The 25610-nt window shown below is 42.9% G+C and overlaps 1 protein-coding gene across 1 annotated transcript in view; it reads right to left on the bottom strand.

The window, feature by feature from the left end:
- The window catches only part of snx19b (sorting nexin 19b), a 38423-nt gene extending 13656 nt beyond the window's left edge, over positions 1–24767 (bottom strand). Inside the window, exons 1-9 of the mRNA XM_041877795.1 lie at positions 24624–24767; positions 22402–24115; positions 21978–22116; positions 21767–21867; positions 21304–21423; positions 20461–20567; positions 13682–13775; positions 13391–13562; positions 12155–12284 (exon numbers count right to left, since the gene is read on the bottom strand). Coding sequence (XP_041733729.1) covers positions 12155–12284; positions 13391–13562; positions 13682–13775; positions 20461–20567; positions 21304–21423; positions 21767–21867; positions 21978–22116; positions 22402–24087 — 2549 coding nt within the window. The 5' untranslated portion in view covers positions 24088–24115; positions 24624–24767. The remainder of the gene's footprint in view (positions 1–12154; positions 12285–13390; positions 13563–13681; positions 13776–20460; positions 20568–21303; positions 21424–21766; positions 21868–21977; positions 22117–22401; positions 24116–24623) is intronic.
- Positions 24768–25610: the final 843 nt, after the last annotated feature.

The following is a 25610-nucleotide window of genomic DNA, read 5'->3' as shown; positions in this document are numbered from 1 at the left end:
ATCAAGCACGGCTTAAGTATTGGAAAGATTATTTCAAATGCTATTTGAACCCAGGTCTTGTGCTAACATGTTCCATTGAAACCTCTGCTGAGCCAATTAGCATCCAAAAGGTGTCTGGCAGACGAGGCCTCCAGGCAGCCTCCAGACTCCAGGCAGATAGTGAGCCAGAAAGGCCAGCAGTAGCAGGAGCAGCACAGTCCAGTATTACCTAGTTCTCCTCTGGCCTCTGATGTGTCTGTTTCCACTGAGGCACTAGCTGACCTGGCCTAACCTGGTTTGGTCTGGCGTCGTCAGATCACCGTCTCCATCCACCATATACCCCGTCCATGCTACGCCGGTGTTTGTGTGTGTGCGTACACGTTTTACTATACTTGTGAGTACCAGAACTCCTCACAAGAATGGTAAACCAACAAAAAATGTGGGGTTAAGGTTATGGTTATAATTAGGATTAGGGGTTGGTGGTTAGGTTTAGAATTAGCGTTAGGAGTTAGGTTAAATAGGATTTTGAATGGGAATCAATTGTTGGTCCTCGCAAATATAGTAAGACATATCTCTGTGTGTGTGTGTCTGTGTGTCGGGGGCTGTTTTTATTGGGAGTGTCGTGGCGCCTCATTCCATCGGCTGGTCAACACACTGACATCTAACGTTACTGATCGTGTGTGGCTGGGGCAGGTTTTCAGAAAGGCTGATTTCACAGTCTAGTGCATCGCGCCAGGGACAGTTAGAGGCCCTGTGTCTCTCCAGCATCCATCCTGCTAATAGAGTCTCAGACTGAAGATTAGTTCCCCCCTCATAGGACAGACATCCTTGAACCAATTTCTGGTGACAAATGGCATGTAAGTCTATACCAACGATTGTGGTCGGGAGGACTACGGCATTATAGCTACCATGAAAACCACCAGAATCATTTTCTCATTACAGTCTATCTAAAAGATATTACTAAATTATAGGAAATGGGATAAAGTTGAGAAAGATTGGATACTGCAATGGTGTGGAAACCAAAGAAAGTATAAGGAAAATGTTATACACCTAACATTCCAAAAGGTGCCAAGCCAGTACCCAAATCTTAACACAGGCAGCACACTGCTCATAGAAGTCAGGAACAATATGTACATGCCTGTGCCCCTGTATGTTTTAACAATTACCATACATGGATCGGATGAGTTACTTTGCCAATAACTTTACCATCGTTGTCATTCGCAAACCCTTCACTGCCATACATATTAGTAAACGAGAGTGATTGTATATGCAGCCTATGAGACGGTTTTAGAAGATGTAGTAGAAGACCAGTCAGTCTGGGTGAAATACACGTCTCTCACATGAGAAATGAGAGGAGGAACCTGCCAGACAGTATTTCTCTCTGTTAGTAATTACTCTTGTGGGTTGGGGCTTGCCAGGAAAGAGCAATTTACGGCAGCAGGTGACATGTCATCCTGAAAAGAATATCACGCAGCAGAATTTCCTTGCGGTCGGAGCGTCACACGACGAGAAGAATACCAGGAGCCATGAGCGACCGCCAGCCCAAGATAAGCACGCCCGAGAGGGAGAGAGGGTGATGGAGAGGAGCTGTACTCGCCAACATCCCACCCTTACGAAAAAAGATTTCTGTCAGAGTGCATTGCAGTCAGAGTGCAGTATCACTGCAGTACGCTTCAGTATAACTGCAGTTAGAGTCCAGTATAAAGTGTCTAAAATACCACAGTCGACTGCAGTTACTGCACTTCTACCGCAGTTTCAAAACTGCAATCTTTTTTTTGTAAGGGCAGCCTGCTCAGAAATAAATAGTACCTCAAAGCTCAGCAGACCGCTCCAATCAAATCCAAGATGTCAATCAACCCAAGTGACAGTTTCAGAAACATAGCCTAATCAAACTGTCAGGCAATAAACACTTTAAGGCAGGGCAACTCTAAATATAGCGGGAAGGATAGTTATAACTACATTTACACTACCATTCAAAAGTTTGGACACATCTACTCTTTCAAGGGTTTTTCTTTATTTTTACTATTTTTTACATTGTAGAATAATAGCGAAGACATCAAAACTATGAAATAACACATAAGGAATCATATAGTAACCAAAGAAGTGTTAAACAAATCAAAATATATTTTAGATTTAAGATTCTTCAAATAGCCACCCTTTGCCTTGACTTGATGACAGCTTTGCACACTCTTGGCATTCGCTCAACCAGCTTCATGAGGTAGTCACCTGGAATGCATTTCAATTAACAGGTGTGCCTTCTTAAAAGTTAATTTGTGGAATTTCTTTCCTTCTTAACGCGTTTGAGCAAATCAGTTGTGTTGTGACAAGGTAGGGGGGTATACAGAAGATAGCCCTATTTGGTAAAAGACCAAGTCCATATTATGGCAAGAACAGCTCAAATAATAAAAGAGAAACGACAGTCCATCGTTACTTTAAGACATGAAGGTCAGTCAATACGGAACATTTCAAGAACTTTGAAAGTTTCTTCAAGTGCAGTCGCAAAAACCATCAAGCGCTATGATGAAACTGGCTCTCATGAGGACCACCATAGGAATGGAAGACCCAGAGTTACCTCTGCTGCAGAAAATAAGTTCACTAGAGTTACCAGCCTCAGAAATTGCAGCCCAAATAAATGCTTAACAGAGTTCAAGTCACAGACACATCTCAACATCAACTGTTCAGAGGGGACTGTGTGAATCAGGCCTTCATGGTCAAATTTGCTCAAAGAAACCACTACTAAAGGACACCAATAAGAAGAAGAGACCTGCTCAATCCCTGCTATGCCAAATCTGCTGTAAACTAATGGCCTGACCACCAGTGCAGTGGACTCAAACAAAAGCTGGGCGCCTGCAATGGGGTCTTCCTCCACAGCTGGGTGAACGACTCATAACTCAAGAGTTTGAAGCACAGCAAGACCCTCTGTGCAATAAAAATAACCAGCACCACTGTTAGAAACTACCATCTCTGAGGGATGTCTATTTTGGGGCCAATCATTTAGGCTGAACAGCTGAACTCACCCTGGCTGTGAATGAAAAGCATTCACCATTAAAGAACAACAAGGCCTCACACATTGTTAACTCTGGATAAAAAAAAGGCAGCTTTGACACCTGCCCAAAAAGCGGCTAATGAAAAATGTAAATTGAGAGAAATAAAAATAGTCTGTACTGGGACAAGGCGGAATCGAAGCCAGCACAATAACAGAAAAACATTGCCTTGAAACAGCTGGTGTTTAAGTAACTGTAATACACATCTGTAACATTTCGGGCCTGTCCATTAGTATACTGGCAGGACCCATCATTCCATCTTTCCCCTCCGAAAATGGATGTTGGCTGTGAACTGTTGCTGTACACTATAGCGCAAATGACCATGTGACATGGCTAAACATCTCACCGCATGGATCTGCGCCACACATGACAGCAGAGCTGGAGAGCCGAGCTGTACAAGCTGTGGTCAGACTCGTCCTCAGCAGAGGCAGACACGTTCTTTAAAGGCAGGAGGAGGGAGTGGAATAAGAAGGCCGGCTGAGTGGAAGACGAATAAACAAGAAGAGCCGGATCCAGAAATATATAGATGCAATTAGACTACCAAGATGATCGTATGTCTCTGGTTTGCATTGTGTCATTGTGAAAATAAGGGCCCTTAAACATGTATTTTCAAATTCAACAAATAAGCAAATGCACAGTGATCATAATAATGTGTGAGTGTGAGTTTTGTGTGTTGAAAATGCACTGTGCACTGCTATTTTAAAGCGATCATTACATATTAAGCCTGCTACACTGTTAAATCTGGAAGTCTGACCAGAGTCTTCAAAGGCTCATTGCATCCCTGAACATGTGCGGTCATTGCTAAATTAAGCAGAGACTGAAACGTCTTTAATTAAAACCACATGCTATCACCGTGGCTGAAAGCGAAGCTCTATGGCTGGTCCCAGGGCAGATATTAAACACAGAGGCTAAAGGGAACAGGGGAGAGGGGGGACGCTCCCGTTGACAAGTTTAAAACGCAGTCTACACTTCATCAAGCTGTCATCTGGCCCCGTGGCCCCCGGCTCACATTGTTTATGAAAAGTATTAATATTCCCGTTTAGGAATACAAATAAAGAATTGTATCATTGCATGACAGGTGCAGCAAGGCGGGCGGGGGCGTAGACCCAACGGGGTTAAAGATGTGAAACGTACAGTAGAGCTGTTAGCCTCCACACCTCCACCACGAACAAGTGCTCCATTCAAAAGTCCTGAGAAAGAAGGCAGTGTGCTGACGGAGTTGTAGGGTATTTCAGGTGCTACTACTCCAGCAGGGAACACCTGTACTTTGCCTATTCTGTCAAGGGTCATATTTGGCGAAGCTGGCGAAGCTGGCGATTCATTACCTAAATACTGAATGACGTATTTTCTGGACTTGGGGAGCAAATGTTCCACACTGGAATATGTTATCAACTATGCTCAGCTGAGGCAAAAGGTTGCACCAAAGTTAAGCTACTTCATCCAACTTGACTACTGGGAGGTTTCAATCATCACTTCATGTATCACTGTTATATCATGCCAGTAAGACTGTGACATTCAATGCTAGGACAACAGTCCAGTACTGTATAGGCATGCCCCTGTTTCACAAACTAAAACTACAGGTGTCAGAAGTGGGATCCAAAATGACCAAAAATATGAAACTATCATTCTATTGAACTGACAATAGACAGAGGCTTAAGGGTGGAAATGAAATAGAATGGAAAAACAGTACAGGCAATTTGATAGAAAAAATTAAGTGGAGAGGACACAACACCTCGTCTTCTCACCTTGGGAATGCATCTGGACAAGTCTGAGAGCCATGTCATGCAAAACAGATCTCAGATTCCCTTAGCTTAAGATGGTCCCTTAAGTACACTGATGACTGAAGGATACTGCACATAACAAAACAAGCATATCATCACCCTGTGGGACCACCTTATGCGGAAATGTTACTCACTTATCTGAAACCAGCCAGAGTGAGAGGAGTGTTTGTGTGAAGGTCAAATCTATGCAAATGAAATTGCTGTCATTCACAAAGCCTAAAGATACTTTTTCTGCTGTTCCCTGTGTGAGGTTACATTATATATAAAGTCACTAAGAAGATTTTTTTATCCAAAGAGACTTACAAAACAATTAGTGCATAAATTCAGTATGTGTGTATGTGACCCCTGCAGGAATTTAACCCATGACCTTGGTGTTGCTAGCACCACACTCCTACCAACTGTACCGGACAGTATATGAGGCATATTGTTCAATGTGATAAGATTGTCAGTCATACCTTCGATGCTGTTCCTCTGAAGATTGTGCTTGCTTCATGTACAGACAAGAGACAAATCTGGCCTCGAGTGGATTTTCCAGACTTCTGTCTAAGGGAGAATATTTTCATCTTAGATTGTCCCAGTTTCCAGTCTATAAAATGATGCATCTCCCTAACCAATGCCTTGGACCCCATTTACGAGAGCAAGTCTCCAGCCAAATTCTTCACACAGACCCAGACGTTGTGTGTTGGAGGCCTGCTCCATCCACTCGCGGTTCTTGATTAAAGCAGAGCAGACATGCAAGCGGTGCCGGTGACAGACATGGATCGGGTTTCCATGGCCTGCATCTCCTCTGCATTTTACTAAACGCTTATGTCATATTAAATAGGTTTAGCGCTGGTTTCTTGGCGTTTAAATATTGTAACTGTAAGTAAACAACTAAAATACTCCTACTGAAATTAAGTCATCGATGCACTGAACTGAGAAGTACTGAGAACCTTTAATCAAAGTCGGTAGTGTCTTGAAAACCTGAACAGATACAGACAGTACAGTCAACAGTAGCCAAAGCTATAGGCCTAGTAACTGTTAAGTCTAGCTAACCTTTCCCTTGTTAGAGAATTTAAAGTGTGAGAGAATTTCAACTAAATGTGTTTGCCTCTACGGTCATCTCCAGAGGCATGGGGGTCCTTAGGGCCTGTCTGTTAGGGTAGGGTTAGCATAGCTGAGCAACGTGTGAGAAGATGAAGAGAGGACTGGTTGCCACCGTGAGAACAGTCTCTGCTGACAAACTGATGCTTTAAATAGCGGGGACCAACAACACATGGGCCACTAATACAGGGCCCTCTGTCTTTAGGGAGGGTTAGGTGACTTAGATTATACAAACCCAAGAACATTGTTTGCATGTTGACTTTACTGCTACAGGGTCAGCTATATTTGTCTATGACCGAATTTCTGTGAAGTTGTTGCTGAAGGCATTCACAGAGAAGGGAAGCCAAACAAACATATCAAATTCAAGATTCAGAGGTACCTTTATGACACCAGAAGTACCTTTCTTTCCACTCAAGAAAATATGCTTAATGAGCCTAAATTCAACATTTCAATAACCTCCAAACTTTACCTTTATCAATTAATCAAAATCATTCTATTAAACTTAAAGAGTATTACAGTTTTTACTCATAGAATTAGAATGAAGAATAGGAAGCTTCTACTACTTCATAAACAGGATTGGTCTTGCACGTGGCCAATCACGTCCCAGTCTGGCTGAGGCTCAGCTCACACATCAAGGCCCAGGGGCCCCTGTGATACGATACTTTCCGACTCTCCTGTTGAACGGAAACCCTCGTAAAAGTCGTCCGAGCGGCAAGAGTCAGAGGAGAAAATCTCATTAGGAAAACAAGTTAGCCTAAGCATTATCACAGCATCACCCATATTTATTTTGAACGGAACTAGGTCAAGCGTTTATACACCATCCTTTAGGCTTAACCTCAGAGAAGGAGTGTTAGTGCTGATATAGGATCGGTTTTGCCTTTTAGATCAGAATGAATACGATTATATGGGCAGGTCGGACCTGATCCTAGATCAGCTCTCCTACTCTGAGACGCTTTGTGAATACAGGCATTGTTCTCCAAACTGCTTCTAATATCTTAGGACGCCAGAAATAAATGTTGTCAATTAAGATAAAATGCATTATCAAGATACTATCATTAGGTCTATCAAGCTTTAGGATACCTTGGTAGGCCTATTGATCATAGCAGAGAAGAACTTACTGTTTCAAAATCACAGTTTTCCCACAAAAAATGTTTTGAAACAGAAGCAACTAATCGCATAACATAGATCTACTGTAGGTACAGAGGCACTGTGGACAGTTATAAAACAGCAGGTTGAGGAAACTTGGAAAGAATTGATTTCTAAAGTGATTCAATATTTTAAAAAATAACTTTTCTTCCAAATCATTGTAAACCAGTAAATAACTGGATTCTGCGAAATGTGAAGAAAACATCTGGCTCGGAGCAAAAGGAAAAACATTCCTTTAAAATACGAGCTCCTGACAGATGGTATTGTGAAGCCATTTGAAGGGACCATGACAGACACGTTTATAACTGCGTGTTCCCACCTCTGTGTGTGTGAGTGTATTACTATCCTCATGGGTACCGGAAATCTCCAAAAGTCCCCACAAGGATAGTAAAACATGGGGACATTTCCAACATCCCCACGAGGACAATGGCTATTTTAAGCTTAGGGGTTAGGTTTAGGGTTACAATAAGGTTAGAATTAGGGTTAGGTTTAGGGTTAGGGAAAATAGTATTTTGAATGGAAATGAATTTTATGTCCCCACAAGGATAGTAAAAAATATGATTTGTGTGTGTGTGTGTGTGTGTGCGCGTCTAGCCCTGAGTGAGAGCGTGTCGGACTCGGACAGCGGGGAGAGGCGAAAGGTCATTGGAGAATTTAAGAAAAATCTCCCCCTGCTTGAGACTACCCTTTCAAATAAATGACTGTGACACACATCGAGGCATGCACAGTAACAGGCTACTTGACCGCCAAAATAACAATTACCCTCAGAAGAGCCAACATACCTGTCCCATATGTGCGAGGAGCGGAGCGTGCCCAATTTGACTGGAGCACGGAGCGAGTTTCCCAAAAGCTGGAGCGTCGGACTTCTCTCCCGCTCCAATTTTGCTCCAGTAGAGCTCACTTCATAAGCTCAGGGCATGCCCGGCCCAGCATGCATTTGTTGTCAACTTGTGTGCTGCTATAGCCCCTTGCTTTAGCTACTGTCATGGAGTTCACTAAATATTTTCATAAAGAAACTGATAAAACACACAGGTGCAAAATCAAGGTGACTTACAAAGATGAGGACCAAGAGCAAGAGAGGGAGTGTGGTGATGTCGTGTCCACAACTAAAGAATCATTATAGAATCTGAAAAGACACATTTCCCGAAAGCATGGTGGTGTACTTACTACGTGCACATGCTAACGGGAAAGGAATGAGGTGGGTAGCTAGCTAAGTGTGTCATTGTAGCAAAGTATTTATAAACAAAAAATCTGATCTCTTAAAAGTTTTGTTCATTTCCGTTCAATTATCTATACAATAGGCTATCATTGATATTTCAACTGAACATGTAGGTGGCTCACCTGCACATACTCCGTCTCCTTTCAGAAGTAAGAGTTATTTTGTGCCTCCAGCCAATCGCAATCACTCTATTGAGACATATTGCAGACTCGTTGAAAAATATGTTGGTAATCTCCTTAAGGACAAACATGAGTACATATCTTTTCAAAATTTTCCCAAGGATGAAAAAGAAGCTTTGCTTGATTTACAATCCGATACGTCAGTTCTTACCCGCCCTGCTGATAAGGGTGGGTCGGTTGTACTCATGGATAGTACAGTTTATGTAAATGAGTGTCACAGACAACTGCTTGACAACACCTTTTACAAGAAACTCAGAAGTGACCCCACTTCCCAATTTCAGAACACTATCTTTACTGTCCTAGATGGGTATTTAAGTTCTGGTCAAATCACCAAAAAATAACATGATTTTTTGTCTATTCAACACCTAAAATTGCCACTTTCTATACTTTGCTGAAATTACTCAAGAATGTTACAAAAACTCCAGGGCGCCCTATTGTAGCGGGCATTGATGCAGTATCAACCTTTGTTGACTTTTTTGTTAGACCTTTCGCAGAACAGCTCCCCTCCTTTGTAAAGGACACCAGCAGTATGATCTCTATTATTGAATCTCTTGATCCTCTCCCTGATAATACCTTGCTTGTTACTTTTGATGTTGAGTCCAATTTGTAAGTCGCTCTGGATAAGAGCGTCTGCTAAATGATGTAAATGTAAATGTAAATGAGTCGTTATATACGAATATTCCACACGAGGGCGGTATTGAAGCCATGGAACATTTTCTTCTGCAACGTGACACAAATGAACTACCTTCCAGTGCGTGCATTATATAACATTGGCTGAAATAGTACTCACACACAACTACTTCATGTTTCTAAATGATTTATTTATTCAGACGAAGGGTACTGCTATGGGATCCCCTATGGCTCCTAACTATGCTAATTTGTATGTGGGTTACATTGAGAAACAGTCTATTTTCAATCCTCTCAAAAATGTTTTCTTGCCTAAGATTATTATTTGGAAACGGTACATTGATGATATTTTTGTTCTATGAAGGGGTGATTTAAAACAGCTCCAGGCATTCCATGCTTTTCTTAACTCTTGTTCTGAGCACCTGAGATTTACTATGCAATCTGACACACGTCAAATCAGTTTCCTTGATCTTCTGATTTTGTGTGAGGATAATGTTCAATACACTGATCTTTACAGGAAACCTACTGATCGTAACAGTTTGTTGAGGGCTGATAGTTGTCACCCGCTTCCCTTGAAAAACAGTTTGCCCTACAGCCAATTCTGTCGAATCAAAAGATTTTGTAAAAAAAAAAATCAGATTTCGACCGAAATATGGCTGCGACGCAAAGAAAATTCAAGGAGAGGGGGTACAAAAATTGTCAGATTAATACTACCATTGAGAAAATTCTAAACAAATCGAGACTTGACCTCTTTCTGGGACAGTCTCGCAAAAAGAAGCATTCTTGCATTCTAACTGCACGCTATTCAAAGTGCTCTGAACAAATTAAGGGAATCGTTCACAAACATTGGCACATTCTAAGATCCGATAACAGTATTGGTAATGTGTTTTCGGACCCTCCATTGGTTGTATTCTCACGGTGCAGAAACCTCAGAGATCAATTGGTAAACTCTGATTTACCACCCCTAAATATCCCTGCACAACGTCTATTTGCGCCTCTACCGGATGGAAACTACAAGTGTAACGGCTGCGCTCAATGCAATGGCACTTACAAATGTAGATCCTTTAAACACCCCCAAACAGGGAAACAGATCCCAATCAAAGATGTTATTCTGTGCTCCACTAAGGCAGTTATTTATCTTATAACTTGTCCTTGTGGTAAACATTATGTGGGTAAAACAAAGCGCGAATTAAAAGTATGAATCTCGGAGCATCGTAGCACCATTAGGTGCAAAAACTCTACATACCCAGTCGCTGCCCACTTTTTGGAAGTGAACCACTCGATTTCGTCCCTACGTTATATCGGCATCGAACATGTCACCCTCCCTAGGAGAGGGGGTGACCTCGACAACTTATTGTTAAAACGAGAGGCTGCCTGGATCTTTAATTTAAAGACCCTTGCTCCCTTCGGTCTCAACGTATACTTGATTTGAAGCAATTCTTGTGATTATTGTGATTTTGCTATTCACTGTAAATGTTTGTGGGCCTATGTAGCCAAGTTGTATCTATGATCGTATGCTATCCATGTTTTTTGTATGTTGTTTTTATCTGTGAATTGGCCAATGCTATTAGGCCACACCCGGCCATGATTACAGACACCTGCGTGTGTCCTTTGACACTATATAAACTAGTGACCCGCAGTGTTTGTCATTATACCCTGATGAAGACAGCTTGTCTGTCGAAACGTTGGTTATTATGATATTAACTTATTGCATCTGAGCTCCTAAAGTGTGCGGCTTTCCTTTTCTTTTCCAATAGGCCTGCTGACATATGACCTCTTTCAAGGAGCTTTCTGTTTTGATAGGGTTATTTAGGCCTACCTATAGATTTTGTATTGTTTTTTGTAACTCTGCATCCCTGCCCAGCCTGGCAAGAGTGGCCCAAAGGGTGTTTAGCATCCCCAGTGACTCTGCAAGCCTGGAGAGGATATTCTCCACTGCTGGCCTGCTCTCCAGGCACCATCCCATCAGCAAATAACCGGCCAAATTCGGGTTTCTAAAAGTGAATTCAAAGGCCTAATAAGGCATTTTTCATGTTATTTTTGTTTAATTCTAAGTCATAGCCTACATGCGCAATTTATAGACTATAATAATTTAATACAAAGAAATGTTGCTTAAATGCTGCGCGCTTAATGTTCATGCCAGCCTAGTGTGTCACACTTGCAAATGCTTCACCATTTATTTGTTTGGAGGCTATAGCCTTGAAATAATTGAAATAATAGGCTAATAATAATATAGCCTAAATAATTCATTCGTTCCTTCTTAGGCTCCCTCTCTGGCTCCTGACCTATTTAGAGTGTTTATATGCTGTTTAATATGACATGCAGCCTATTTGAAATGATGAGCGCTTCTTACAGTCACATTTTCATGTTGTTTATTAAAATACTTTTCATTCAAATCATATGGTTTGGTTTCAATACTTCAAAACCAAATGATAGGTCCAGGCAGTCACAAAATTTGATGGGTGTTGGTTAAATTGTGATTTGAATGAATGGAGTAGAATTTGGAGATGCAGTTCTTTTTTGGGTGAGCAAGGAGCGGTTTTTAGTGGAGCGGTTGTAAAGGACGTGGAGCGCAGGAGCGATGTGCAGGATTTCCGACCGCTCAACTCCACTCACATGCTCTGGCACCGACTACTGACCAGACATTCCTTATAGCCAAGTACACAACATCGCTGAGCTGCAAATTCTTTACGAGGTCAGAGATTGTGCTCTTGCACAACAGAAGAACCGTTTCTAGTTCAGAATAAACCACAACAACAACGTTGGCCCCTTTTGAGAACTCCTTGAGATATGTAAGAGACCTTACTTGTTTGACAAAATAATACTAGAACAATACTGTATCCACATAAGCCTTTTGCTAATTGCTTAATTCTAATAAGAGTTAGTGTGCACAGTAAGTCTAAATTAAATCCACTCACACAATCTTCTGAAAAGTTCCATTTTGAAATGATTGGTTCCTTAAGTCCTTATGTACTAGATATGGGAGGGCAGTGGCTGACTGGTAAGTGGTGACAGATGTCAACCAGTGTTGGTGGACTTGATAGAATGGAGTAGAGTAATAATGATATATCTATGGTCCATGCATTAGTACAGTACCTGTCAATGAGGGTTCCAAATAGCAGCCGGATAGTCTTCCGGATGTTGTCGGTGCACAGCCAGCTCCACTGGTCTTTCATCAGCAGACACATGATGTCTAGGGCCACGTCAGCCAGGGCCGTCTCTGCCACTGTGGACAGTACCACAAAACACACATACACACACGTAAATGACACGGATGCACACACACACACACATACACACTTTACAAAGTAGCCCACATGCTTGAAACAAGCACATTAAACACCATTAGGTTTGAAGCCTTGTGTATGTATCACTTTTTACCATGCATTAGCAGTGGTCCAAAGTAAAATCATTTAGAGAGAGCAACTGCATCTCAGTTTTCAACCAGAAATACAAAATAGCATTCTGGCTATGAAATATGAAAATCTCAAAACACTAAAGCCTCACGTAAGTGTTGGATATCTACTGTATGTCTTCAACATTATTGGCAAAATTTGTCAGAGGGAATCTGCTAAAAAGGAAAAACCTATGATCCACACAATGTCAAACATTGACACAACCTGTAAGCTCTTGCTCCTGGACAGATTTCTCAGCATAGACAAAAAAGGAATTTCTCTTTTAAATACCCCAAAACAAATGTTTGCCAATACTTCCCTCTAGTGGCGACATTATAGTACTGCATGGGTATGCTGGTCACAGCATTCAGGTTGTTTACTTTTCACCCTTGAAATGTTCATGAGAGATTTGGAACGGGATGTTTCAGACCTGTCTGGTCAGTGAGAGGGAGCCAGACGGCTCACCATGAAAGTCTGGCCCACATCTGAAACACGTCTCCTTTCAGACAAGACAATGAGCAGACTTTAAACATGGACGCCCCAGCAATTTTGATATAATTAAAAGGGACATGCTCATTCCAATGTCAAGTCGTGGGAGATAGTTTACATATGATGTCAAAGAGATCACCCTTTTTTCTAGGGCCATTCACTGGATTGGAGAAATACAACAGACTGCTAGTCTTCCATGTGTGGAGATTGAAGGAACAGGCAAGATCAGTTAGAGGACCTTAACCTTCTGTGCTGTCCACATTCCAAAACACTGCACATTCATAAACCGGGCCAGAAACGGAACTTTATCACAAGCCAAGATTTTTGTATGAACTTAGTTCCTGTATTGAACTAATGGGGAATTGAACAATATTGTGAGAGGTGTCATTGTGTACGTTTACGCACCCACAACTACTAAAAAAATCCACATTCCTTGCACAGTCCTTACCAGAATCTTGAATGGATGCACCTGGTAATTTATTCTGTGGGCACCCACAGCCTCCAAGTTCTCCTGTGAGGCCTGGACTGCATTCCCTCTCAGCCTCTGCATCACACATCACCGCTAGTTCCTGCTCCTTGATGAAGGCCTCTAGGCCAGCTATCGACAGGCCGTTAAACCCCTGCAAAAAGAGAAGCATGACAAACGTTCATGGGTTTAAGGAGTAAAAGTACTGATAACAGAATTTCATGCGACAATTATCACTGTAGACAAGAGACCACAGCACAGTGAAGTACTTACTGTGCTCCCCTCATCCAAGCAGTATAGCACTTTAGGCCTCATGTCAGAGACATTAAGGACTGGGGTGATTTTACTGGAGAACCTTAGCCGGGACCTGAAAACAGACACAAAAGCAGGTAAGACAATCGATTGAATCAAATCAAACTTTATTTCTATAACAATGCATTTCACAACACATTTTACAGAAATGTAATGTGCATTTCATCATGAAATACTGTATACATACACCACCGTTCAAAAGTTTGGGGTCATTTAGAAATGTCCTTGTTTTCCATGAAAACATACATGAAATGAGTTTGAATAGGAAATATAGCAAATTGAATAGGAAATGTAGTCATTGACAATTATTGTGTCCTTCAAACTTTTCTTTCGTGAAAGAATCCTCCATTTGCAGCAATTACAGCCTTGCAGACCTTTGGCATTCTAGTTGTCAATGTGTTGAGGTAATCTGAAGAGATTTCACCCCATTCTTCCTGAAGCACCTCCCACAAGTTGGATTGGCTTGATGGGCACTTCTTACGTATCATATGGTCAAGCTGCTCCCACAACAGCTCAATAGGGTTGAGATCAGCTGACTGCTTCTTCCCTAAATAGTTCTTGCATAGTTTGGAGCTGTGCTTTGGGTCATTTTCCTGTTGTAGGAGGAAATTGGCTCCAATCAAGCACCGCCCACAGGGTATGGCATGGCGTTGCAAAATAGAGTGATAGCCTTCCTTCTTCAATATCCCTTTTACCCTGTACAAATCTCCCACTTTACCACCACCAAAGCACCCCCAGACCATCACATTGCCTCCACCATGCTTGACAGATGGCATCAAGCACTCCTCCAGCATCTTTTCATTGCGTCTGCGTCTCACAAATGTTCTTCTTTGTGATCCGAACACCTCAAACTTCGATTTGTCTGTCCATAACACTTTTTTCCAATCTTCCTCTGTCCAGTGTCTGTGTTCTTTTGCCCATCTTAATCTTTTCTTTTTATTGGCCAGTCTGAGATATGGCTTTTTCTTTGGAACTCTGCCTAGAAGGTCAGCATCCCGGAGTCGCCTCTTCACTGTTGACGTTGAGACTGGTGTTTTGCGGGTACTATTTAATGAAGATGACAGTTGAGGACCTGTGAGGCATCTGTTTCTCAAACTAGACATTCTAATGTATTTGTCCTCTTGCTCAGTTGTGCACCGGGGCCTCCCACTCCTCTTTCTATTCTGGTTAGAGACAGTTTGCAACATTAACAATGTCTACACTGTACTACTGATCAATTTGATGATATTTTAATGGACAAATCAATTGCTTTTCTTTCGAAGGACATTTCTAAGTGACCCCAAACTTTTGAACGGTAGTTTATATATGCACTTCCCTTTTGCCCTTAGAACAGCCTCAATTCGTCAGGGCATGGGGCTCTACAAGTTGTCGAAAACGTTCCACAGGGATGCTGGCCCCTGTTGACTACAATGCTTCCCACAGTTGTGTCAAGTTGGCTGGATGTCCTTTGGGTGGTGGACCATTCTTGATACACATGGGAAACTGTTGAGCGTGAAGAACCCAGCAGCGTTACAGTTTTTGACACACTCAAACCGGTGCGCCTGGCACCTACTACCATACCCTGTTCAAAGACACTACACCCTCTGAATGGCACACTTACACAATCCATGTCTCAATTGTCTCAATGCTTTCAAATCCTTCTTAAACCTGTCTCCTCCCCTTCATCTACACTCATTGAAGTGGATTTAATAGGTGACATCAATAAGGGATCATGGCTTTCACCTGGATTCACCTGGTCAGTCTATGTCATGGAAAGAGCAGGTGTTCATAATGTTCTGTCCACTCAGTGTATATCCTCAGGGTTGGACGGATTAATTGAAAAATGCAATTACAGATTACATGACAATAAAAGTAATTAGTAAAATAATCCATTGTATTAGTCAAAATGAGTAATGTAATCTGATTACTTTTGGATTAACGCCTTGGTAAACCAGCATCTGCCTCGTCAGTTTGTTGCAGAACGATCAGTTCCCTCTCTAAAGCTTATCAAATCAAATTGTATTTGTCACATACACGTGTTTAGCAGATGTTATAGCGGGTGTAGCGAAATGCTTCTAGCTCCGACAGTGCAGAAATATCTAACAATTACACAACATATACCCAATACACACAAAAAAGTAAGGAATGGGATTTAAGAAAATATACATATATGGACAAGCAATGACAGAGCGGCATGGACTAAGATACAGAATAATATTATAGAATAGAATGCAGTATATACATATGAGATGAGTAGTGCAAGATATGTAAACATTATTAAAGTGACTAGTGTTCCATTTCTTAAAGTGGCCAGTGATTTCAATAGGCAGCAGCAGCCTCTAATGTGCTAGTGATGGCTATTTAACAGTCTGATGGCCTTGAGATAGAAGCTGTTTTTCATTCTCTCGGTCCCAGCTTTGATGCACCTGTACTGACCTCGCCTTCTGGATGATAGCGGGGTGAACAGGCAGTGGCTCGGGGGGTTGTTGTCCTTGATTATATTTTTGGCCTTCCTGTGACATCGAGTGCTGTATGTGTCTTGGAGGGCGGGTAGTTTGCCCCCGGTAATGCGTTCGGCAGACCGCACCACCCTCTGGAGAGCCCTGCGGTTGTGGGCGGTGCAGTTGCCGTACCAGGCGGTGATACACCCCGACAGGATGCTCTCAATTGTGCATCTGTAAAAGTTTGTGAGGGTTTTAGGTGATAAGCCAAATTTCTTCAGCCTCCTGAGGTTGAAGAGGCTCTGTTGCGCCTTCTTCACCACACTGTCTGCGTGGGTGGACCATTTCAGTTTGTCGGTGATGTGTACGCCAAGGAACTTGAAGCTTTCCACCTTCTCCACTGTAGTCCCGTCGATGTGGATAGGGGGGTGCACCCTCTGCTGTTTCCTGAAGTCCACGATCATCTCCTTTGTTTTGTTGATGTTGAGTGAGAGGTTAATTTCCTGGGACCACACTCCCAGAGCCCTCACCTCCTCCCTGTAGGCAGTCTCGTCATTGTTGGTAATCAAGCCTACTACTGTTGTGTCATCTGCAAACTTGATGATTGAGTTGGAGGCGTGCTTGGCCACGCAGTCATGGGTGAACAGGGAGTACAGAAGGGGGCTGAGCACGCACCCTTGTGGGGCCCCAGTGTTGAGGATCAGCGAAGCAGAGATGTTGTTTCTTACCTTCACCACCTGGGGGCGGCCCGTCAGGAAGTCCAGGACCCAGTTGCACAGGGCGGGGTTCAGACCCAGGGCCTCGAGCTTAATGATGAGCTTGGAGGGTACTATGGTGTTGAATGCTGAGCTATAGTCAATGAACAGCATTCTTATAGGTATTCCTCTTGTCCAGATGGGATAGGGCAGTGTGCAGTGTGATGGCAATTGCATCATCTGTGGATCTATTGGGGCGGTAAGCAAATTGAAGTGGGTCTAGGGTGACAGGTAAAGTAGAGGTGAGTGCTACAGGGCGATAGTCATTTAGTTCAGTTACCTTTGCTTTCTTGGGTGCAGGAACAATGGTGGCCATCTTGAAGCTTGTGGGAACAGCAGACTGGGAAAAGGAGAGTTTGAATATGTCCATAAACACACCAGCCAGCTGGTCTGCGCATGCTCTGAGGACGTGGCTAGGGATGCCGTCTGGACAGGCAGCCTTGCGGGGGTTAACATGCTTAAATGTCTTAATCACGTCGGCCATGGAGAAGGAGAGGCCACAGTCCTTGGTAGTGGGCCTCGTCAGTGGCACTGTGTTATCCTCAAAGCGGGTGAAGAAGGTGTTTAGCTTGTTTGGAAGCGAGACGTCTGTGTCGGCGACGTGGCTGGTTTTCTTTTTGTAGTCCGTGATTGTCTGTAGACCCTGCCACATACGTCTCGTGTCTGAGCCGTTGAATTGCAACTCCACTTTGTCTCTATACTGATGTTTTGCCAGTTTAATTGCCTTGCGGAGTGAGTAGCTACACTGTTTGTATTCTGCCATATTCCCAGTCACCTTGCCATGGTTGAATGCGGTGGTTCGCGCTTTCAGATTTGCGCGAATGCTGCCGTCTATCCACAGTTTCTGGTTAGGGTAGGTTTTAATAGTCACAGTGGGCACAACATCACCTATACACTTCCTGATAAACTCCGTCACCGCTTCCCAGTCGAAACAGTTTGTGCATATATTATGACAACATTTTGGGACGTTTTGGTTTGTTTTGGTGTTCGGCAGGAGGTTTTTGGGCTGCTTGAGCACACAAAATGTTTTCTTGAAGCTTGTCGAAGTTCGGTAGCCGAAGTCTAACGATTCTTCAATGAAGTGTTGTCATTCATCGACAGACAACCCGTTTTCATGCAAATCTTTTCACCTGAGAAATACTGCACCAAACATCTTAGCTAAATGTACAATTGCGTGACTAAGAACTCCAAGGCAAAAACATCCAAATTAATTACAGATTTATTTAGTTATCTTAGATTAATTTGAGACTATTTTGAGGAAGTGTCCTGGCTATGTTATTGATACGGCGTCTCAAGAGGGACAAAACAGTAATATTGGCAGGTTTGTTTCTTGTTTTTCAAGCAAAAGGTCAGCTTTACTGTCAAGTTCCAGGAATAGCTTTCCAACCCTCATTCTTTGATTGTGAAATTATATGTCTACACCCAGCCACCAAACAGATTGTGGCTAGCAAAATAGGAAATGGTCATTTGTATATCTGGCTGTCCCTTCATTTAACAGTCTGGTATGACTTCAAAGACAGATTTCAGTGTACTCATTTCCACTGAAACTTGAGATTTAGCAGATTAAGTAGCTGATTTTTTATTTATCTATTTTTATTTCACCTTTATTTAACCAGGTAAACCAGTTGAGAACAGGTTCTCATTTACAACTGCGACCTGGCCAAGATAAAGCAAAGCAGTGCAATAAAAACAACACAGAGTTACATATGGGGTAAAAAAACATAAAGTCAAAAATACAACAGAAAATATATATACAGTGTGTGCAAATGTAGCAAGTTATGGAGGTAAGGCAATAAATAGGCTATAGTGCAGAATAATTACAATAGTATTAACACTGGAATGCTAGATGTGCAAGAGATTATGTGCAAATAGAGATACTGGGGTGCAAAAGAGCAAAATAAATAACAATATAGGGATGAGGTAGTTGGGTGGGCTAATTTCAGATGGGCTGTGTACAGGTGCAGTGATCGGTAAGGTGCTCTGACAACTGATGCTTAAAGTTATTGAGGGAGATAAGAGTCTCCAGCTTCAGAGATTTTTGCAATTCGTTCCAGTCATTGGCAGCAGAGAACTGGAAGGAATGGCGGCCAAAGGAGGTGTTGGCTTTGGGAATGACCAGTGAGATATACCTGCTGGAGCGCAGACTACGGGTGGGTGCTGCTATGGTGACCAATGAGCTAAGATAAGGCGGGGATTTGCCTAGCAGTGATTTATAGATGGCCTGGAGCCAGTGGGTTTGACGACGAACATGTAGTGAGGACCAGCCAACAAGAGCGTACAGGTCACAGTGGTGGGTAGTGTATGGGGCTTTGGAGACAAAACGGATGGCACTGTGATAGACTACATCCAATTTGCTGAGTAGAGTGTTGGAGGCTATTTTGTAAATGACATCGCCGAAGTCAAGGATCGGTAGGATAGTCAGTTTTACGAGGGCATGTTTGGCAGCATGAGTGAAGGAGGCTTTGTTGCGAAATAGGAAGCCGATTCTAGATTTAACTTTGGATTGGAGATTCTTTATGTGAGTCTGGAAGTTGAGTTTACAGTCTAACCAGACACCTAGGTATTTGTAGTTGTCCACATACTCTAGGTCAGACCCGTCGAGAGTGGTGATTCTAGTCGGGTGGGCGGGTGCCAGCAGCGTTCGATTGAAAAGCATGCATTTAGTTTTACTAGTGTTTAAGAGCAGTTGGAGGCTACTGAAGGATTGTTGTATGGCATTGAAGCTCGTTTGGAGGTTTGTTAACACAGTGTCCAATGAAGGGCCAGATGTATACAAAATGGTGTCGTCTGCGTAGAGGTGGATCTGAGAGTCACCAGCAGCAAGAGCGACATCATTGATATACACGGAGAAAAGTGTCGGCCCAAGAATTGAACCCTGTGGCACCCCCATAGAGACTGCCATAGGTCCAGACAACAGGCCCTCCGATTTGACACACTGAACTCTATCTGAGAAGTAGTTGGTGAACCAGGCGAGGCAGTCATTTGAGAAACCAAGGCTATTTAGTCTGCCAATAAGAATGCGGTGGTTGACAGAGTCGAAAGCCTTGGCCAGGTCGATGAAGACGGCTGCACAGTACTGTCTATGTTGTCATGTCTGTCATGCCAGTGCTTGGGGAGTGAACAGGGTGGAACTGTATTGACTAATCAATGACAACCTTTCTACACAACGATCCTGATTAAATGTGGCAGGATTCAGTTCTCTGACTTTTTTTGGTTGAAAAAAGTTTCTGAGGAACGCAACCAAGCAGATTTCAAAATAGATTAGAACAGAAAGGTGAAAGGTGACTTCCAAGCAGTGTGGCTCAGAACAGCTTTCAAATACCTGCCATTTATGTGTGTTTGAGGCAAACACTTGCAGCCCACATCTTGATATTAGAAGAAGTAATGCAATATGTAATCAGCTGATTTTAAGAATGTAACTGTAATCCAATCTGGGCTGATTACAGTTACTTCATTCTTGTAATGTGATTACCTAATGAGCTTCCGTTACTTCCCAACCCTGATTCTATTATTGAGACACCATTTATTGTATTGTTCTACAGAAGGAGGAGTTCATTTGACTTACTTGTTTTTCTTATCCGAGGAAGGCTTTCCCTCAGTATCTCCGTCCATGTCTTCTGTAGGGCTCTGTAGCTCTGAGCGAGGAAACGCCGTCTTCAAGGTATCCACAATCTACAGAGCCATTTGTTCACACAGTTACACTCCCCTACGTATTTACTGAATTTGGACAGTGAAACAAAAACGTTTCATTTGGCTCTATATTCCAGCATTTTGGATTTGAGATCCAATGTTTTATATGAAGCGACAGTACATAATGTCACCTTTTATTTGAGAGTATTTTCATACATATCTGTTTTACCGTTTAGAAATGAACGCACTTTATGTATCTAGTCCCCCCATTATAGTGTATTAAATTGAGTAAAAAGTATAGTATTTGGTCCCATATTCCTAGCTCGCAATGACTACATTAAGCTTGTGAATCCACAAACTTGTTGGATGCATTTGCAGTTTGTTTTGGTTGTATTTCAGATAATTTTGTGCCTAATAGAAATGAATGGTAAATCATGTATTGTGTCATTTTGGAGTCACTTTTACTGTAAATAAGAATAGAATATGTTTCTGAACATTTCTACATTAATGTGGACGCTACCATGATTACGGATAATCAGGAATGAATCGTGAATAATGATAAGTGAGAAAGTTACAGATGCACGAAGATCATGCCCCAAAAACATTCTAACCTCTCACCATTACCAATTACAGGGGAGGTAAAAATGTTTTGGAGGGTATGATTTATGCCTCTGTAAGTTTCTCACTCTCCATGTTTTGAGGTTTTCTGTAATGCATCTCCTTGTTTCTAATGCTACAGGCCTAGTTAGTTAAAGTGATTATCAATACTATCACATACCTTGTCTATGTGTGCTACGATGAACGGCTTCTTGACAAAGGCAATTCTTGCATCTGTATTAAGAGCAAGAAACTCCTGCATTTCTTCACTGTTGGCAGTTTCGGGTATAGCACAAAGTTGCTGACAAATAGGGGACATGAGTGTTAGTTTTCATGTAACAATCAAATCACATTTTATTTTGTCACATGTAACAACAGGTGTGGACTAACAGCGAAATGCTTAGTTTCTGTTAGTCTACACCTGTTGTTTACGAAGCACGTGATGAATAAGATTGTATTTGATTGTGTAATGTCATGAACGCTGATATGTTAATTCATCCAAATAAAGTCCACTCATGCCTATATGACAATGTGCAATATTACATTAAAGTGTATAATACATGCAGTTTACAGAGCACAAAACTAATAGAAATTTTTTTTTTGAATTCCCAAGGCTTGAGTTAAGATGTTATTCCTCCACCAACCTTGAGAAAAGTCTCGAGCAGCCCTTTCCTGGCCTCAACTTTGTCACTGTCCATGTTACCAAACGGCAAGTCTGGAAATATTTTCTTTGGTCCTTTCACATCTAAACCATGTTAATAAGATCAGTTAGAAGCTGTAAGAAAGACACCCAGTCTAGTTCCACATGACACACGGAACTAAAACGCCTGTCATTGTTCAGATAACAATACTTACTTTTGATGAGTTTTCGCAAGTCTGATTTCTCCTCCAAGCGGGTCTGTAGGTTGAGAAACTCACTATATCGGCGGTTGACCGTGTGATAGGCAACTGGCTGGATAGACCCTGGGTTATCAGAGTCCATTGCTGTTTCATACTAAAAGACATATGTTTTAACATAAAACAAACTAGATTAATATAGACTAAAATAATCTCTAAACTTCCATTTCCACTACTTACCTTTTCTTTCCTCTACTCAGTGTTCTGGCCTTAAGACCAACACACCTCATCAATGATCAGAACAAGTTGTGTTTCAGTAGCCTATAGCTATGAATAGACACATATGTAACCTAGCCTATTCAAACCACCAACATGGAATGTTCTCCATACTGTTCTCCATACATTAAACAACAAACAGATTCACCTTGCAATAATAACTCACCTTGACCGTGTAGAGAGTGTACGGGTGCGAGCCGGTGCCACGGTGCTCCTTGGCCGTGATGGTCCCGGGGATGCGAAGGTTCTGGATGATGATCGGGCCTTCGGGGCTGCTGAGGGGCTCGAAGCTGAAGGAGGGCAGGGGCACCATGGGGGAGGAGGTCTGCAGAGGGCCGCTCACCGACGCCATCAGCCCGTTGGAGTGGCAGCCAACCGCCAGGTCCACGCTCAGCAGCTCTCTCTCTGGACTGGTGCCGCTGTCCCTCGTCTCCAGGTCCTGGAGGCTGCGGACACTCGAGGGAACGTCCTCCGTCATGGTGCACAACGCATTAGCGAAGGCGTCGGGGTGATCCTGTTGTTCAGAGACCACAACTTTGGGGGAGGAAGTGACCTCGGCTAGGCCAGGGTAAACCCGGAGGTCATCCTCCAGATCCATGACGCTGCTGATGTCAGTGGGCTTGGCACACTCTCGGAAACGGTCCGACAGCGCTTCCTCCGCACCAATCAGAACCAGGGACTCCATGGAGCTCCTCTTGAAATCTGTCAGTGGCGAGTCCAGATCTGAGTCGGTCTCTTGGTAGAACGGGTTGGATTTGACTGGTCTCAGGTAGTCCATTGGGCAGATACCAATGTACTGTCTAGCCTGTCTAGGCTCTTCTTCCTCTATATTATTCTGAGGGCAGTACAACTCTGCCGAGTCGATGATATCGTAAGCAGCCAACTCAGGTGTGGCAACCTCTGTGTCGTTAGGTGTTTCTGATAGGATCCTTAAGGGTAAAGAGCAAGGGACCTGAATGTCTTGCTGGGGCTGATCCTGCTCTAAGACAGTGAGCTGTGGCAGTGATGGTGGTTTTGGTGGTTCTGAGGCTTTGGGGGCTTGCATACTTGACTTGGTGAAAACGGAAATGATTAACAGGTTCAGCCAGTCTGGATCCGATAGTTTCGTAATGAAGGGGAGAAGGACATTGCATGTGATGAGCTCTCCGACCACAAACCTTCCCGTTCGGGTTTCCAGGTGAGGCGGAGGGACAAGGACATGCAGCAGCAGGTCAACAATAGCCCTGGCGTAGTTCACCTCCATGGCTGAGCTCTTCACAGCAGGGTGAGGTGTGCAGACCTGGGAGTATGCTTTCCAGAGGCTGTTCTCTCCATCCGGTTGCTTCTCCAGCTCGGCCATGACTTCTTTGGCTCTCAGGTAGCTCTGAAGGTGGCCGCCACACAGGTCCAAAACCCTCTGGGTCAGGACCTTCCTATCCACTCTTCTTGACCGATTCTTCAGCTCCATCGCCATGGAGTACATGGCACTTTGCACCTCGACCTCAAAGTCCCGCTCCGAGGACACTATGCAGTACCAGGAGGACACAAAGTCTCGGATTATCTTGCGCACGGTGGTCTGTATCTCGTGGTCTAGCTGCCGTTCACTCTCAGGCGAAGGAGGGACCCTTTCCAATGTGATGAACCTCTCTAGGTGAACAACGCTGTTGGAGTCCAGGACAGCCTGAGATCCCAGCCAGCCCCCCATGACCACCAGGAGACTGGTGAAGACACACAGCAGCCATACGTTCACCAGTAAATGGAAGAGAATCAGCCATGTCAGAAGAGCTCCAAAGCCCAGTAGGCTCCTCTGACCCAGTAGCTCCGCCATGGTCCACTGAATTGGGCCAACCGTCTCGGACTGAGTGTGAGACATGGCTCTTCATATGACTTATATTCAGTGTCTACAAAAAGAAATACAAAATAAGTAACGTTAGATTCATTTCACTTCACATTATTTACCTGGCAACACAGGCATAGCTAGTTCATTTATTATCTGTGATAAACTAATTTCTTCTCTGCAACCTGCAGGAATAATTTGTATTATTGCCTGGCTAGCTAGCTAGCTACCGGTGCTAGGTTAGATGAGTAGCTCTGGCTATTAACAGTGGAGCGGACCTAGCTAGCTAGTTACCGTTATACTAGCTAGCTACTGTACTAAGCTAGCTTGTTGCCATGTAAAAGTGAAAATCCACTTAGCTAGCTTCATCTAACGATTTTGTAATGACACATTGACTTTACAATTAACTGATGACATGTTCTATTATATTATTGATATGATGGGATGTCTGGTTATGGTGGGGAGCTACTGTTAGTTTGCTAGCCGGGTCGCCTTTCCTTTCGTTAGCTTGCTACAGTAGCTAGCCAAGCGTTCCTATACTTTTTAAGCTAAATTACCCTTGCTAAATTTACCTTAGTCAATATAGCTAGCTGGATGTTTCGGAAAGTACAACAAGTAAAATGATACAACCGGTCATGGCAACTGTATCACTTGCACGAAGCTAGCAACGTCTTGTTTTCTTTTTTTGAGAGCTCCATCAGTTTGTTTACTTCCTGTATCTCTTGACCAGGGTTGCCACATCTATTCAATGATGTCTCAAAACCCACCCTATTTTTGGGGGTCGCAGCAAGAGACGAGTTGAAACATTTATCCATTAAACCCTTTTTCAATAACGTTATGGAGCGAATTAAGGAATGTCGACGTAATTTGTAACTACGTAGGCTAAAATACAAAGTTCGGTTTTCCGCAAGAGAAAAGATCATTTGATTTTATTAAACTCGCCAGAACTTTTTCCATCAATGGATGTCGATGTAAGTTGTTTTGACTGCTATGATTAAGCAAAAAGGCCAGATGAGGTGTGATATATTGGCCAAATACCACAAACGCCTGAGGTGCCTTATTGCTACTATAAACTGGTTACCAACTTAATTAGAACAGTAAAAAGTAATTGTCTTACCCGTGGTACAGAGTCAATGGTTAGAGTTACAGTACCAGTCAAACGTTTGGAGACACCTACTCATTCAAGGGTTTTTCTTTATTTTTACAATTTTCTACATTGTAGAATAATAGTGAAGACATCAAAACTATGAAATAACACATATGGAATCATGCAGTAACCAAAAAAGTGCTAAACTAAATATATTTTATATTTGAGATTCTTCAAATAGCCAACCTTTGCCTTGATGACAGCTTTGCACACTCTTGGCATTCTCTCAACCAGCTTCACCTGGAATGCTTTTCCAACAGTCCTTCACTCTGCGGTCCGACTCATCCCAAACCATCTCAATTTGGTTGCGGTTGGGTGATTGTGGAGGCCAGGTCATCTGAGGCACCACTGCATCACTCTCCTTCTTGGTAAAATAGCCCTTACACAGCTTGAAGGTGTGTTGGGTCATTGT

The sequence above is a fragment of the Coregonus clupeaformis genome, chromosome 6 (assembly GCF_020615455.1).
Source record: "Coregonus clupeaformis isolate EN_2021a chromosome 6, ASM2061545v1, whole genome shotgun sequence".
Classification (NCBI taxonomy): domain Eukaryota; kingdom Metazoa; phylum Chordata; class Actinopteri; order Salmoniformes; family Salmonidae; genus Coregonus; species Coregonus clupeaformis.
Note: the sequence above shows the minus strand (reverse complement) of the source record. Positions and strands in the feature narration are given on the sequence as shown.